At 46.7% G+C, this 14,263-nt stretch overlaps 1 protein-coding gene across 4 annotated transcripts in view; it reads left to right on the forward strand.

Moving 5' to 3' along the window:
• Positions 1 to 8,916: 8,916 nt before the first annotated feature.
• Positions 8,917 to 14,263, forward strand: part of LZTR1 (leucine zipper like transcription regulator 1) — a 286,327-nt gene continuing 280,980 nt past the window's right edge. For 2 of the 4 annotated variants that reach the window (XM_054025515.1, XM_054025514.1), the window contains exons 1-2: positions 8,917 to 9,164; positions 9,466 to 9,528. In XM_054025515.1, coding sequence (XP_053881490.1) covers positions 8,986 to 9,164; positions 9,466 to 9,528 — 242 coding nt within the window. In that variant the 5' untranslated portion in view covers positions 8,917 to 8,985. The remainder of the gene's footprint in view (positions 9,165 to 9,465; positions 9,529 to 14,263) is intronic. The other 2 variants (XM_054025512.1, XM_054025513.1) reach the window with 1 other exon arrangement.

The raw sequence follows: 14,263 nt of genomic DNA on the forward strand, positions 1-14,263 counted from the left end.
GGGGAATTGGTTGAATTGGCCTAAAGCCGGCCCTGCAGGTCAAGGAGGATGAGGATGGTTCTGAGCTTTGGCTAAAAAGAAAGAGCTTTGGCAAGAGCAGTTTCAGTGGAGTGTAAAGAGCATTCATTGTTCTTAGATATGTGACCTTGCATTTAGCTGTATTTAAAACACACACCTAACCAAGTAATCCAGATTGCTCTGTAGAGATGAGCTGTTCTTATTCTCTCTCCACTAACTCTAGTGTCTTCTATGAATTTTATATTTGTAGTTTTATATTTTCTTTCAGATCATTATAGAGATCCCTGCAGGATTCCACAGGAAATACCTTCATTGGGTGATTATTTCTCTTTAAAAGTGACTTTGGGATATCAGTCAAATAGTTTTAAAATCCATTTAATATGGATTACCTTGTATTTGGAATAGTGATGACTTTTAGTTAGAATATCATACAGTACTAAGTAGGGCTGTTGATTAATCACAGTTAACTCACGCAATTAACTCAAAAATTAATTGCAATTAAAAACATTAATCATGATTAATCACAGTTTTAATTGCACTGTTAAACAATAGAATACCAATTGAAATTTATTAAATATTTTTGAATGTTTTTCTACATTTTCAAATATATTAATTTCAATTACAAAACAGAATACAAAGTGTACAGTGCTCACTTTATATTATTTTGGATTACAAATATTTGCACTGTAAAAATGATAAACAAAAGAAACAGTATTTTTCAATTCCGCTATTGGAAGTACTGTAGTGCAATCTCTTTATCATGAAAGTTGAACTTTCAAATGTAGAATTATGTACAAAAAATAACTGCATTCAAAAATAAAACAATGTCAAACTTTAGAGCCTAAAAGTCCTACTTCTTGTTCAGCCAATCGCTAAGACAAACAAGTTTGTTTACATTTACAGGAGATAATGCTGCCTGCTTCTTATTTACAATGTCACCTGAACATGAGAACAGGTGTTCACATGGCACTTTTGTAGCCGGCATTGCAATGTATTTATGTGCTAAACATTCATATGACCCTTCATGCTTCGGCCACCATTCCAGAGGACACGCTTGAATGCTGATGATGCTTGTTAAAAAAACAATGCGTTAATTAAATTTGTGACTCAACTTCTTGGGGGAGAATTGTATGTCTCCTGCTCTGTTTTACTCGCATTCTGGTATATATTTCATGTTATAGCAGTCTATGGATGATGACCCAGCATATGTTGTTTGTTTTAAGAACACTTTCACTGCAGATTTGACAAAACGCAAAGGGGACATTGTAAATAAGAATCTACATTAGTGGTTTTGAGAACTCCTGGGTTAGCTCTTTTAGAACTCTTGGATACAAGTTATCCAATCCTGAAGTCTTAAAAATATTTAACATTGTAACAGGTCTCACCTCAAACCAGTGTTGTACCCTTCTTCTGTCTCTCTTTTCCTACTTCTGCAGCCAAACAATACCACCACAAAGGATGCTTTGTATTTACTTTCCCCTTCTGGTGGCTGTTTTATTAATATAAATATAACACTTTAAATCTAAAACTCCCAGCCTCACCAATCCATTGCTTTTCTCATGGGCCCAGCAGTCCAGTACACCCCCTTAAGAGCCTTGCACTGCCCCTCACTGCAGGCAGCTCCAGCCAGGCCTTTCCCTCTGGCTGTTGGGGAGGACCTCTTCCCCACTCCCCTCTGGATCACCTGTTGGTGCTTCTCTGATGGTCTCTCTCATACCCCAGGCCCTCTCCCCAGGAGCTAAGGAGAGTCTCCCCATACAGTACAATTCATACAGTGACAAAAAAGGACTTTCTACCCCAGTGGTAAGGGTAATTGCCTGAGTGGCGACAGACCCAATACCAGGTTTCAGAGTAACAGCCGTGTTAGTCTGTATCCGCAAAAAGAAGAATAGGAGTACTTGTGGCACCTTAGAGACTAACAAATTTATTAGAGCATAAGCTTTCGTGGACTACAGCCCACTTCTTCGGATGCATATAGACCCAATACCAGTGCCCTTGCTGCAATGACTAATTATTTAGCCAAAATGGAACAGCTTCAACAGGACAGACTGAGAGAAACCTGTCCCAGAATAAAACAAGAATGAATTCAGGCAAATCTTATAACCTGTATTACGCAGGAGGTCAGACTAGATGATCACAATAGTCCCTCTGACTTCATAATCTATGAAACCTCTGTTATCTTATCTATAAAATGGGTGTGAGGCCTTGGTTAATAAGGGTGATGAAGAACACAGTAAAATCAAGCAGAACAATCAGCAGAAGGAGCTCTTAACTTGCAGTTAACTTAACTTGTACTTTCCTCTAGGCTATAGCATGTTATAGGAGGAAACTGTTTAGGTTTCTCTGTAACTGTAAAATTTTACCACTTGTGCAAGAATGCATGACAAACCTGGAAAGTGCCTGACACTTATGCAAGATGTGTGACACTTGGCAGGTCTGCCAGTCCCAAGCATTCAAGAATCATGAGTCAGACCCCAAAAATAATGATTGGCTTTAAAATCATGACATTTTATGACATTGCCTTTTTGAGTCTTCAGGTCACACTTGGATCATGTCTTCTGGCTTTTCTCTGCAACTAACTGAGAGGGGGGAGGGATAGCTCAGTGGTTTGAGGTTTGGCCTGCTAAACCCAGCATTGTGAATTCAATCCTTGAGGGGGCCATTTAGGGATCTGGGGCAAAAATCTGTCAGGGACAGTACTTGGTCCTGCTGTGAAGGCAGGGGACTGGCCTCAATGGCCTTTCAAGGTCCCTTCCAGTTCTGTGAGATAGGTATATAAAACTGACTTTTTAAAATTAAAGCTGAGCTTCTCCCATAAGCACCTGACTGCAGCAGCTGGGGCTTTAATAAAAAAATCATGAAACTCATGGGAAAAATCAGGAGAGTTGGTGACTGCTGAGCAATATAGGGCAGGAATTGCCTTTGCATTGGGTATGTGTACAGTGCAGTGGCTATGGCAATTTCCTGGGCAAATCTGACTGAATTAAGTTGATGTATTTTGGGAGTTCACTGTATTCAAAATACCAATGTTTGTTATTTTGAGAGATTTGTTGGGGAAATATGACTACTGTAAACCCTGAGAAGCATTATGAGCTTCAAAGGACTACTTGAAATGATGTGAACTTTTAAAGTTAAATGGGTTTCCCATTAACTCTCTAGGGGGAGGTGTGTGTAAATGTAATCCCTCCATTTATGCAAGAACTTGGCCTTTTGAAACTCCGCCCTGAAGAGGAGGCCTCTGTCTGCTGGTCACCTGTTACTTGAGGAGAGATCAAAGACCTTACCTGTATAAAGAAGTGACTCTCAGAGTCAGAGCATGCTTGTTCTGAGCCTAGGCCGGGGTGCTGGAATAGGGGGGACCATGGCCCTCCCACTTTTTGAAAGTGAACAGGCCTGTCCTGTCCACTTTTCGCCACTGGCTCTGCCCCTTCTTCTCCTCTTCCCCCTCGAGCTACCCCCCCTCCTGCCAGACCGGCAGCTGGAGCCCAGCCAGGGAGCCTGGGCAGCTGTAGGATGCCGCAAACCCTCCACCTGCATAAGGTGAGGGGGCCAAGAGCAGCCCCTGTCCCCACCCCCCAGACCCTCTGCCCAGTGCAGGTGGAGGGTCTGTGGCTCCCTACAGCTGCCCGTGAGGCTCTTACCCTGGCCGGGCTGTGGCTCTGAGGCCTCGCCCCCGCGCCGAAGCCAGGTCAGGGTAAGAGCTGTGTGGGCAGCTGTGAGGAGTCGCAGACCCTCCACCTGCCTGCCCTGCATGGGGACATGGGCCAGGGGCTGCTCTCAGCCCCCCACCTCACCCCAGGCAAGTGGAGGGTCCACCGCTTCCTGGCCCTATTCTAGCTTCTGGCTTAGCCAGGGGCAGGGCCTTGGGGGGAAGAGGAGTGGGAAGGGCAGGGTCACAGAGGGGGTGGAGGCCCCTGCCCCCCCCCCCACTTTTGGGAAGGCTCCGCTGCCCCTGACCAAGGCAGTTATGAATTTATAAACACAGAAAACCCCCTTGGCAGGGTTGGAAGGATTGCTAACCTACCAGAGACCTTGTTGGATTTGGGGGTAGCTTCTGATAGGCTTATTAGCATGCAGATTCTTTGATTGTTTTTATGATTTCTCTCTTATGTTTTCACCTTAAGAATAAGCGTGCTTGCTTAGAAAGGGCTGTGTACCAACTCAACTGTGGGCAATGATGCTGTGTATGACTTCTGAGGAAAGAAGGCAAAGCAGGCTGCTGAGGCACTTTGCTAAGCTGGGGGACTCCTAGTGCAGGCTGGGAGGGAGATGTGGGGCTCTGCACAAGGTGTTGCCTGGGAGCCTAAGCGCAGGTGCCCCTGCTGGACTCTAGTGAGGGGCCCAGGGGCCTCTTGGTATCACTGCAATCCCAGAATTCAAAAGCGTAACTGGTCCCAGGGGCGTCATTTCAGATTGGGGTGGGGGGGACTTTAACCGTGATTCCAGAGGCTACTTGGGCACCTGAAAACTCTGGGTGTTTTTTTCTTCTTTCTTATCTTAATCTTTTTTTTGTTTATCTGTTGATACTTACCGGGGAATCCATGAGTGGCGATTGATGCATTGGCAGTTGATTTAGCGGGTCTAGTGAAGATCTGCTAAATCGACTGCAGATCGCTCTCCCATCAACTCCTGTACTCCACTGGATTGAGGAGAGTAGGGGGAGTCAACGAGAGAGCGTTTCCTGTCGACATCGTGTAGTGTGGACCCCACGATAAGTAGATCTAAGCTATGCTGATTTGAGTTACACTATTCATGTAACTCAAATTGCGTAGCTTAGATCGATTTTCCCCTGTAGTGTAGACAAGGCCCTAGATACAGTGCTCCTTTCAGATAATAATTTCTAATTCCTATAGAAAGAAAGAAAATTAAATAAATATTAGACCCACTCAGCTCTAATACCTCGTGTCAATTCACTTAAGGGACACTGGTTAGGTTTAAAATTTTAATGTGTATTCTTACTTTGTTACTAATTCTTGAATACAACAATTGAAACAATTGTAGAAAAATCCAGATTACTTTCTATCACTTTTTTGCAGTTCATCAAGCTTGGAATAGATCATTTAACTTTTGGAAACCTCCTAGTAAGGCAAGGCCCCATGAGTTTATACTGCACCTGCGTGGGGCTCTAGGGTTGTTACCCCACTACAAATAATAGACTAGAAACTGACTTTAAACAGGAGTGAAACTGACACTGTCAAAAAAAAACTAGGAATCCTTGTGGCACCCTAGAGACTAACAAATTTATTTGGGCATAAGCTTTCGTGGGCTAGAACCCACTTCATCAGATGTATGAAATAAAAAATACAGGAGCAGGTATAAATACATGAAAGGATAGGGGTGCTTTACCAAGTGTTAGGTCAGTCTAACGAGATAAATCAATTAACAGAAGGATACCAAGGGAGGAAAAATAACTTTTGAAGTGGTAAAAGAGTAGCCCATTACAGACAATTGGCAAGAAGGTGTGAGTAACAGTAGGGAGAAATTAGTATTGGGGAAATTAAATGTAGGTTTTGTAATGACCCAACCATTCCCAGTCTTTATTCAGGCCTAATCTGATGGTGTCTAGTTTGAAAATTAAACTCAATTAAACAAAACCTAAACTTAATTTCCCCAGTACTAATTTCCCCCTACTGTTACTCACACCTTCCTGTCAACTGTCTGTAATGGGCTACTCTCTTACCACTTCAAAAACTTATGCCCAAATAAATTTGTTAGTCTTTAAGGTGCCACAAGGACTCCTCGGTTTTTTTGCTGATACAGACTAACATGGCTATCACTGAAACCTGACACTTTCAATTCACTTTCATAGTATTGCCAACCCCAAATGTTCAAAAATCATGAATCAGGCTCACCAAAAATAATGAGATTATGTAAAAATAATAGATTTGGTGTTCTATTTATTTACATTCTGCTTTTTGAACCTTTACGGTGCACTGGGGTCACATTTTGAAGCTTTCTCCACAGCCACAAGTGCTAGAAACTTCATTTCTCTTTAAGAATGAAGGATGAAATCATCACATATACACTTGACTCCAAGAGCTAGGGCTTTAAGGAAAACAATAATTATCATGAGACTCATGACAAAATCATGAGAGTTGGCAACACTGCCTTCTGTTTAGAGACTAGTTACTTTCCAGAAGGGTCTTAAACACAACACTACAGTCTCTGAGTTGCAGTTTTCACAGGAGACTATTTCAAACCAAATACCAAGAAAATTTCACTTTTTAAAGTTGTGAAAAAAAAGTGGGACTTCTGAGGTATCTCAAGGCTACTGCAGGCAGGAAAGGAAAATAAACAGCACAGGAGCTCTGGGAAGCTCTTCCTCTTGAAAGAAAGTTGGAGGGTCAAATCTTCTAGATGTTAATGAAGTAAAACTATTGCCATCAGTGCCTCCACTCATAAATATTAACATCAAGGTGAACGTGTGATAACATGTATGGTTAATAGCTATGCACTTCATACTTAAATAGCTGAGCCATCTTATCCAGAGATACACGTCATATATGCATTGGCTCAGGAACTACATTTTCCCACTAGGTGCCTTTGAAAATCTGGCCTTTAGTCTGTGTGTCCTAGGGTGACCAAAGTGTGAAAAATTGGGACAGGGGATAATAGGCGCCAAATATCAGAACAGTCCCTATAAAATCAGGACATTTGGTCACCCTAGTGTGTCCCTCAGTGCCCCATCACTACAATGGGGATAACAGCACTGCTCTACCTCATCAAGGGACTGTGATGTGAAGCACTCAGATACTATGGTGATGGGGCCACATAAGTACCACAGGTAGAGTGGGAACTTCTCTATATCACTGGTTTCAGAGTGGTAGCCGTGTTAGTCTGTATCAGCAAAAACAACGAGGAGTCCTTGTGGCACATTAGAGACTAACAAATGTATTTGGGCATAAGCTTTTGTGGGCTAAAACCCACTTCATCAGATGCATGGAGTGAAAAATACAGTAAGCAGAATATATATTACAGCACATGAAAAGATGGGAGTTGCCTTATCAAGTGTGGGGGGGTCAGTGCTAATGAGACAATTCAATTAAGGTGGAAGTGGCCTGTTCTCAACAGTTGACAAGAAGGGGTGAATACCAAGGGAGGGAAAATTTCTTTTGTAGTGCTAACGAGGCCAATACAACCAAGGTGGCCCATTTCCAACAGTTGACAAGAAGGTGTGAATATCAGCAGAGGAAAATTACTTTTTGTAGTGACCCATCCACTCCCAGTCTTTATTTGGGCCTAATTTGATGGTGTCCAGTTTGCAAATTAATTCCAATTCTGCAGTTTCTCATTGGAGTCTGTTTCTGAAGTTTTTTTGTTGAAGAATTGCCACTTTTAAGTCTATTATTGAGTGTCCAGGGAGACTGAAGTGTTCTCTTAGTGGTTTTTGAACGTTATAATTCTTGATGTCCGATTTGTGTCCATTTATTCTTTTGTGTAGAGACTGTCCGGTTTGGCCAATGTACATGGCAAAGGGGCATTGCTGGCACATGATGGCATATATCACATTGGTAGATGTGCATGTGAATGAGCCCCCGATGGTGTGGCTGATGTGGTTAGGTCCTATGATGGTGTCCCATGAATAGATATGCGGACAGAATTGGCAACAAGGTTTGTTCCTGGGTTAGTGTTTTTGCTGTGTGGTGTGTAGTTGCTGGTGAGTATTTGCTTCAGGTTTGGGGGTTGTCTGTAAGTGAGGACTGGCCTGTCTCCCAAGGTCTGTGAGAGTGAGGGATTGTCCTTCAGGATAGGTTGTAGATCCTTGATGATGCGCTGGAGGGCGATCCGCCAGTCCCATGGATTCGGTGGCGGGTAGGCCGAAGCTGCGGGACCAGCGGATCTCCCGCAGGCATGCCGCCAAAGGCAGCAAAAAGGTAAAGTTGCCTCTGGCTGGAGAGGTTTTAGTTGGGGGCTGTAGGTGACATCTAGTGGCATTCTGTTACTTTCTTTGTTGAGCCTGTCTTGTAATAGGTGACTTCAGGGTACCCTTCTGGCTCTGTCAATCTGTTTCTTCACTTCACCAGGTGGGTATTGTAGTTTCCCTGTTACCCCTTCCCTGGATTTTGGCCCCTTCTTTTCACCTACCCCCCTCACCTCTTCCTCATTTCTGAATGTAAACTTGGCTCATAGGGCTTGGCTGTATTTCTTCTGCATCTCCTCTGCTCTTTCTTCAACCCCCAGATGGGTTCCTGTTTTACAGGTTCATCTAATGACTTCCAGCTCCTTAATTTAACCATCAGCCCTTTCTTATCTTAATCACCCTGCCTCTGTTTGTAAACAAAACACTGACTCCCTGCCCCAAGGGCACAAGCTGGGAGCAGCACCTCTCCTCTTCAGAGCTCACATTCCACACTAGTTCTGTGCAGTTTTCACCTCGGAGCCCATCACCAGTATGAAACTCTGCCCCTCCCCCCGCCTATAATTAGCGCCCTTGACTGGTCCTCATGCTTGTTCTTTGTTACCATAGCCCGGAGGCGCTCCAGGCAGAGCCAGCCACAACCGGAGCAAGGGTCCTCCTGCCCCAGGAGCTTAACAGCCAAGAGTGGGCCTCTCCAGGTGAGAGCAGGGCCTGAGGCTCCCTCATGTGACCCGCTTGTGGCTTTCCCCACCCAGCACTACCTCAGGGGCCGAGCAGCGACCGACCCCGGCTCCCGCTCTCCTTGCACCGCGACGGGCGGGCCCGCTGGGGCCCAGGGCAGGCGGGAGGGCGCCAGGTCGGGCGGAACCAGAGACCTTTCTACCGGGCTGGGAAAAAGATCCGAAAATGAATGAGACACCCCCAAGAGACAGTGCGAGAACCTCAGGCCTACTCAGCGCGGGGTACGCCGGGAGTTGTAGTCCCCTCACGGCGCGGAGCATGCCGGGAGCCCTTGGCCTCGGGAAGCGGTGCTTCCGCAGTCGCGCCCAGTCCCTTGCGCATGTGCCTGGGCTGCGGCGGGGGTCTATCCTGTCCGTAGGAGCTGGGCCATGACAGCAGCCGGCGCCCCGTCGGGCGGAGGGGCTGGGAGCTCCAAGGTGGCGCCCAGCGTGGATTTCGACCATAGCTGCTCCGACAGTGTGGAGTACCTGACCCTCAACTTCGGGCCTTTCGAGACAGTGCATCGGTGGCGCCGCCTGCCGCCCTGTGATGAGTTCGTAGGGGCCAGGTGAGGCGATGAGAAATCGCGCCAACTTGGGGACGGAATTAAGTGGGTGGCCAAGGTGGGGGTGGGGCTGAGAGTGGGCGGGGCAGCGCTGGGGTGGGGCGATGCCGAGTAGGCAGCTCAAGGAGTGGGGAGGGGCTGAGAGGGGGTGGGTCAGGGTGTTGTGTGGGGAGGGGGTGAAGAGAGGGTGGGTCAGGGTGTGTGTGGGGTGGGGCTGGAGAGGGGGTGGTACCGAGTGACCGGTTCAGGGTGTGGGGGCGGGGCCAGGACTCCCTTTGCCCCTGTCTGACAGACTCTCTCTCAGGCGCAGCAAACACACCGTGGTTGCCTATCGGGATGCCATCTACGTGTTTGGTGGTGACAATGGGTAAGTGCTTCTGCCTTGCCTGGCCCGTGGTGTTGCTAGGTAGCTTCCCTACTAGCCCTGTCTTTTGCTATGCCTGTTAATATTAGGTGTCAGAGTAGCAGCCGTGTTAGTCTGTATCCGCAAAAAGAAGAACAGGAGTACTTGTGGCACCTTAGAGACTAACAAATAAATTTGTTAATATTAGGTGTATGTAACATAGCCACCCAGCTTTAGATTTAGCATGCTATAGTGTGGAGACACTATTTGTATTGACAACTTATAACTCTATAGCAGGGGGTTGGACTAGATGACCTCCTGAGGTCCCCTCCAACCCTGATATTCTATGATTCTATTAGTTATCAGGGATTGGCACGTATGAGGTAATTCTAGACCTGTGGCTGCTGTTTGACACTTGCATTACGGCAGCGTACTAGTCAGTTCTTTATAATCACTATCCAGCTAGGGAAGAGCAACCTTTCCATTCAGTTGTAGACAAGCCACTCTTAATCAGTCCTTTGTCACCTCAAGATTAGATTGTTGCAATATATGCTGCACCTTAAACCAGTCAGATCCTAATGCTTGTGCAGAATGCAGGGACGTGCTTATTGAGCAGGCCACCTCACTAGGAGCATGTGATGCCAGTGCTCTGGGCTCTTCACTGGTTGTCTGCTGGTCTCCTGGTGGAGCTCAAGAGGTGATCATAACTTATAAAGCCTAGGTCAGCCTACCTGAGAGAGTGCCTCTCTCCCTAGATCATATTGCCTTAGCAGGGGTGTGTGAGCTGGAGTGCTCTCATTATAAAAGAAGGGGCAGTGACAAGTAGGGAATTCTCAGTGAAAAATCTTAGACTCTTGTTTCCCCATGTTGGTCTGAAATAGGCTGAATTTAGTGACCTTTTGAGCACACTGCAAAATCTATCTGCTCTGCAGGGTTTTTGGAGAGAGCTGAAGGGTGTTTTCCCTACAGCTATGAAAAGGCAGGAAGGAGTTTCTGTAAATGGCTTGATGAGTTCCTGTTTAATTGATTATTTAAATACTGCTGAGATGACTTTGTATTATTAATAGTGTGCTAGGGTTTCTAGAGCCTTCGATAGGCAACTTTTAGTAATTTAAATAGAAATAACTTCATCATATCAGGTGTTAAGAGAAAGCTGGGTAGGGAACATTTGAGGTTTAGGATTTTTTATCTTGTATCTTTGCTGCCATCATCCACTCCTTGGTTCTTTTAGATTTAGAGTTAAAAGGTTTGTCTTTTCTCCCTGGGAACTGGAAATCCAGAGAGACACTCTAGCACAGCGTTTCTCAAATGCGGCCACCAGGGACTTTTCTTGCGGCCGCGGCCACAGCCTCTTGGTCAAAACAGCGGCCCCTCTACTTTCCTGTTGTTCCTGGATGCACTGCCTTGGTGTTGGCTGCTGGGGCTGCAAGCAGGGGTTGGGCCCTGCCCCTCCTTTGGAGACAGAACACTGGAGGAGCAGGCAGCTGGTGAGTTCCCCACCTTCCCAGGGGCGGTGGGGTTTAGGCTTTGGGCTTTGCCCCTGGGGTGGTAGACTCCAGCTGCACGGCTTCAGGCTCTGGCTACAGAGGAGCTGGCCCCAGGTTCTGGCTGTGCAGCTTCGGGCTCTATCTCCATCCCCCAGTCACGGGGCTTCAGGTTCTGGCCCCCCACGGTCTCCTCCAGCCCCCCCCAACCGCATCATCCCTGGCTCTTGCTGCCTACCCTGACCCCTCTTCCCCCAATCCAGGTCTTAATTTGTCCACAGGCTTGCCAGGTCTGAGTCATAGAATCATAGAATATCAGGGTTGGAAGGGACCTCAAGAGGTCATCTAGTCCAACCCGCTGCTCAAAGCAGGACCAATTCCCAACTAAATCATCCCAGCCAGGGCTTTGTCAAGCCAGGCCTTAAAAACCTCCAAGGAAGGAGACTCCACCACCTCCCTAGGTAACGCATTCCAGTGTTTCACCACCCTCCTAGTGAACTAGTGTTTCCTAATATCCAACCTGGACCTCCCCCACTGCAACTTGAGACCATTGCTCCTTGTTCTATCATCTGCCACCACTGAGAACAGCCGAGCTCCATCCTCTTTGGAACCCCCCTTCAGGTAGTTGAAGGCTGCTATCAAATCCCCCCTCATTCTTCTCTTCTGGAGACTAAAAAATCCCAGTTCCCTCAGCCTCTCCTCATAAGTCATGTGCTTCAGACCCCTAATCATTTTTGTTGCCCTCCGTTGGACTCTTTCCAATTTTTCCACATCCTTCTTGTAGTGTGGGGCCCAAAACTGGACACAGGATTCCAGATGGGGCCTCACCAATGTCGAATAAAGGGGAACGATCACGTTCCTCGATCTGCTGGCAATGCCCCTACTTATACAGCCCAAAATGCCGTTAGCCTTCTAGGCAACAAGAGCACACTGTTGACTCATATCCAGCTTCTCATCCACAGTGACCCCTAGGTCCTTTTCTGCAGAACTGCTACCTAGCCGTTCGGTCCCTAGTCTGTAGCAGTGCATGGGATTCTTCTGTCCTAAGTGCAAGACTCTGCACTTGTCCTTGTTGAACCTCATCAGGTTTTTTTTGGCCCAATCCTCTAATTTGTCTAGGTCCCTCTGTATCCGATCCCTACCCTCTAGTGTATCTACCACGCCTCCTAGTTTAGTGTCATCTGCAAATTTGCTGAGAGTGCAGTCCACACCATTCTCCAGATCATTAATAAAGATATTAAACAAAACCGGCCCCAGGACCGACCCTTGGGGCACTCCGCTTGAAACCGGCTGCCAACTAGACATGGAGCCATTGATCACTACCCGTTGAGCCCGACGATCTAGCCAGCTTTCTATCCACCTTACAGTCCATTCATTCAGCCCATACTTCTTTAACTTGGCGGCAAGAATACTGTGGGAGACTGTATCAAAAGCTTTGCTAAAGTCAAGGAATAACACATCCACTGCTTTCCCCTCATCCACAGAGCCAGTTATCTCATCATAGAAAGCAATTAGGTTAGTCAGGCATGACTTCCCCTTCGTGAATCCATGCTGACTGTTCCTGATCACTTTCCTCTCCTCTAAATGTTTCATAATTGATTCCTTGAGGACTTGCTCCATGATTTTTCCAGGGACTGAGGTGAGGCTGACTGGCCTGTAGTTACCTGGATCCTCCTTCTTCCCTTTTTTAAAGATGGGCACTACATTAGCCTTTTTCCAGTCATCCGGGACCTCCCCCGATCGCCATGAGTTTTCAAAAATAATGGCTAATGGCTCTGCAATCTCACCTGCCAACTCCTTTAGCACCCTCGGATGCAGCGCATCCAGCCCCATGGACTTGTGCACGTCCAGTTTTTCTAAATAAAGTTTAGAAGTGTGAGCAACAAGGGTGATGTCGTGGTTGGAGTCTGCTATAGACCACCAGACCAGGGGGATGAGGTGGACAAGGCTTTCTTCTGGCAATTAGCAGAAGTTGCTAGATCGTAGGCCCTGGTTCTCATGGGAAACTTTAATCACCCTCATATCTGCTGGGAGAGCAATACAGCGGTGCACAGACAATCCAGGAAGTTTTTGGAAAGTGTAGGGGACAATTTCCTGGTGCAAGTGTTGGAGGAACCAACTAGGGGCAGAGGTTTCTTGACCTGCTGCTCACAAACCGGGAAGAATTAGTAGGGGAAGCAAAAGTGGATGGGAACCTGGGAGGCAGTGACCATGAGATGGTCGAATTCAGGATCCTTACACAAGGAAGAAAGGAGAGCAGCAGAATACGGACCCTGGACTTCAGAAAAGCAGACTTTGACTCCCTCAGGGAACAGATGGGCAGGATCCTCTGGGAGAATAACATGAAGGGCAAAGGGGTCCAGGAGAGCTGGCTGTATTTTAAAGAATCCTTATTGCGGTTGCAGGAACAAACCATCCCGATATGTAGAAAGAATAGTAAATATGGCAGGCGACCAGCTTGGCTAAACAGTGAAATCCTTGCTGATCTTAAACGCAAAAAAGAAGCTTACAAGAAGTGGAAGATTGGACAAATGACCAGGGAGGAGTATAAAAATATTGCTCAGGCATGCAGGAGTGAAATCAGGAAGGCCAAATCACACTTGGATTTGCAGTTAGCAAGAGATGTTAAGAGTAACAAGAAGGGTTTCTTCAGGTATGTTAGCAACAAGAAGAAAGCCAAGGAAAGTGTGGGCCCCTTACTGAATGAGGGAGGCAACCTAGTGACCGAGGATGTGGAAAAAGCTAATGTTGGACTCTTTCCAATTTTTCCACATCCTTCTTGTAGTGTGGGGCCCAAAACTGGACACAGGATTCCAGATGAGGCTCCATCCTGCTCGTTTCTCCAGCCCTCGAACCTTCTCTTCCAATATGGAGACCAGCTTGCACTTTGTACAGAAAAAGTCGCTTCTGTCCTGTGGAAGAAAGACCAACATGGCACAACCTGTGCAGGTTACAACAGCTGATCGCTCACCTTCCATATCACCGTCCTCTTAAGAACTTCCTCAACTGTTGCAGGAGCTACTCAGAGAAACCCGCAGATGAAAGCCTCGGTGCGCTCTCCCTAGGCAAACTCCCGCTGTTAGCCTCTGCTGTTCGCCGCTCAGCTGGTTCGCTGCTGACTGCCCTTATATACCAGTCAGGCCCACTCAAGGCCCACCTGGAACAAAGCACTCCCAATTCACACTTTTCAAACAAACAAGCAAGCAAGCACACGGTCAAACTGACCAACTGTCCCAGCAGCAGACAGACACTCAGATACTCACCAACACAGCCCC

This window comes from Malaclemys terrapin, chromosome 4 (genome assembly GCF_027887155.1).
Source record: "Malaclemys terrapin pileata isolate rMalTer1 chromosome 4, rMalTer1.hap1, whole genome shotgun sequence".
Taxonomy (NCBI): domain Eukaryota; kingdom Metazoa; phylum Chordata; order Testudines; family Emydidae; genus Malaclemys; species Malaclemys terrapin.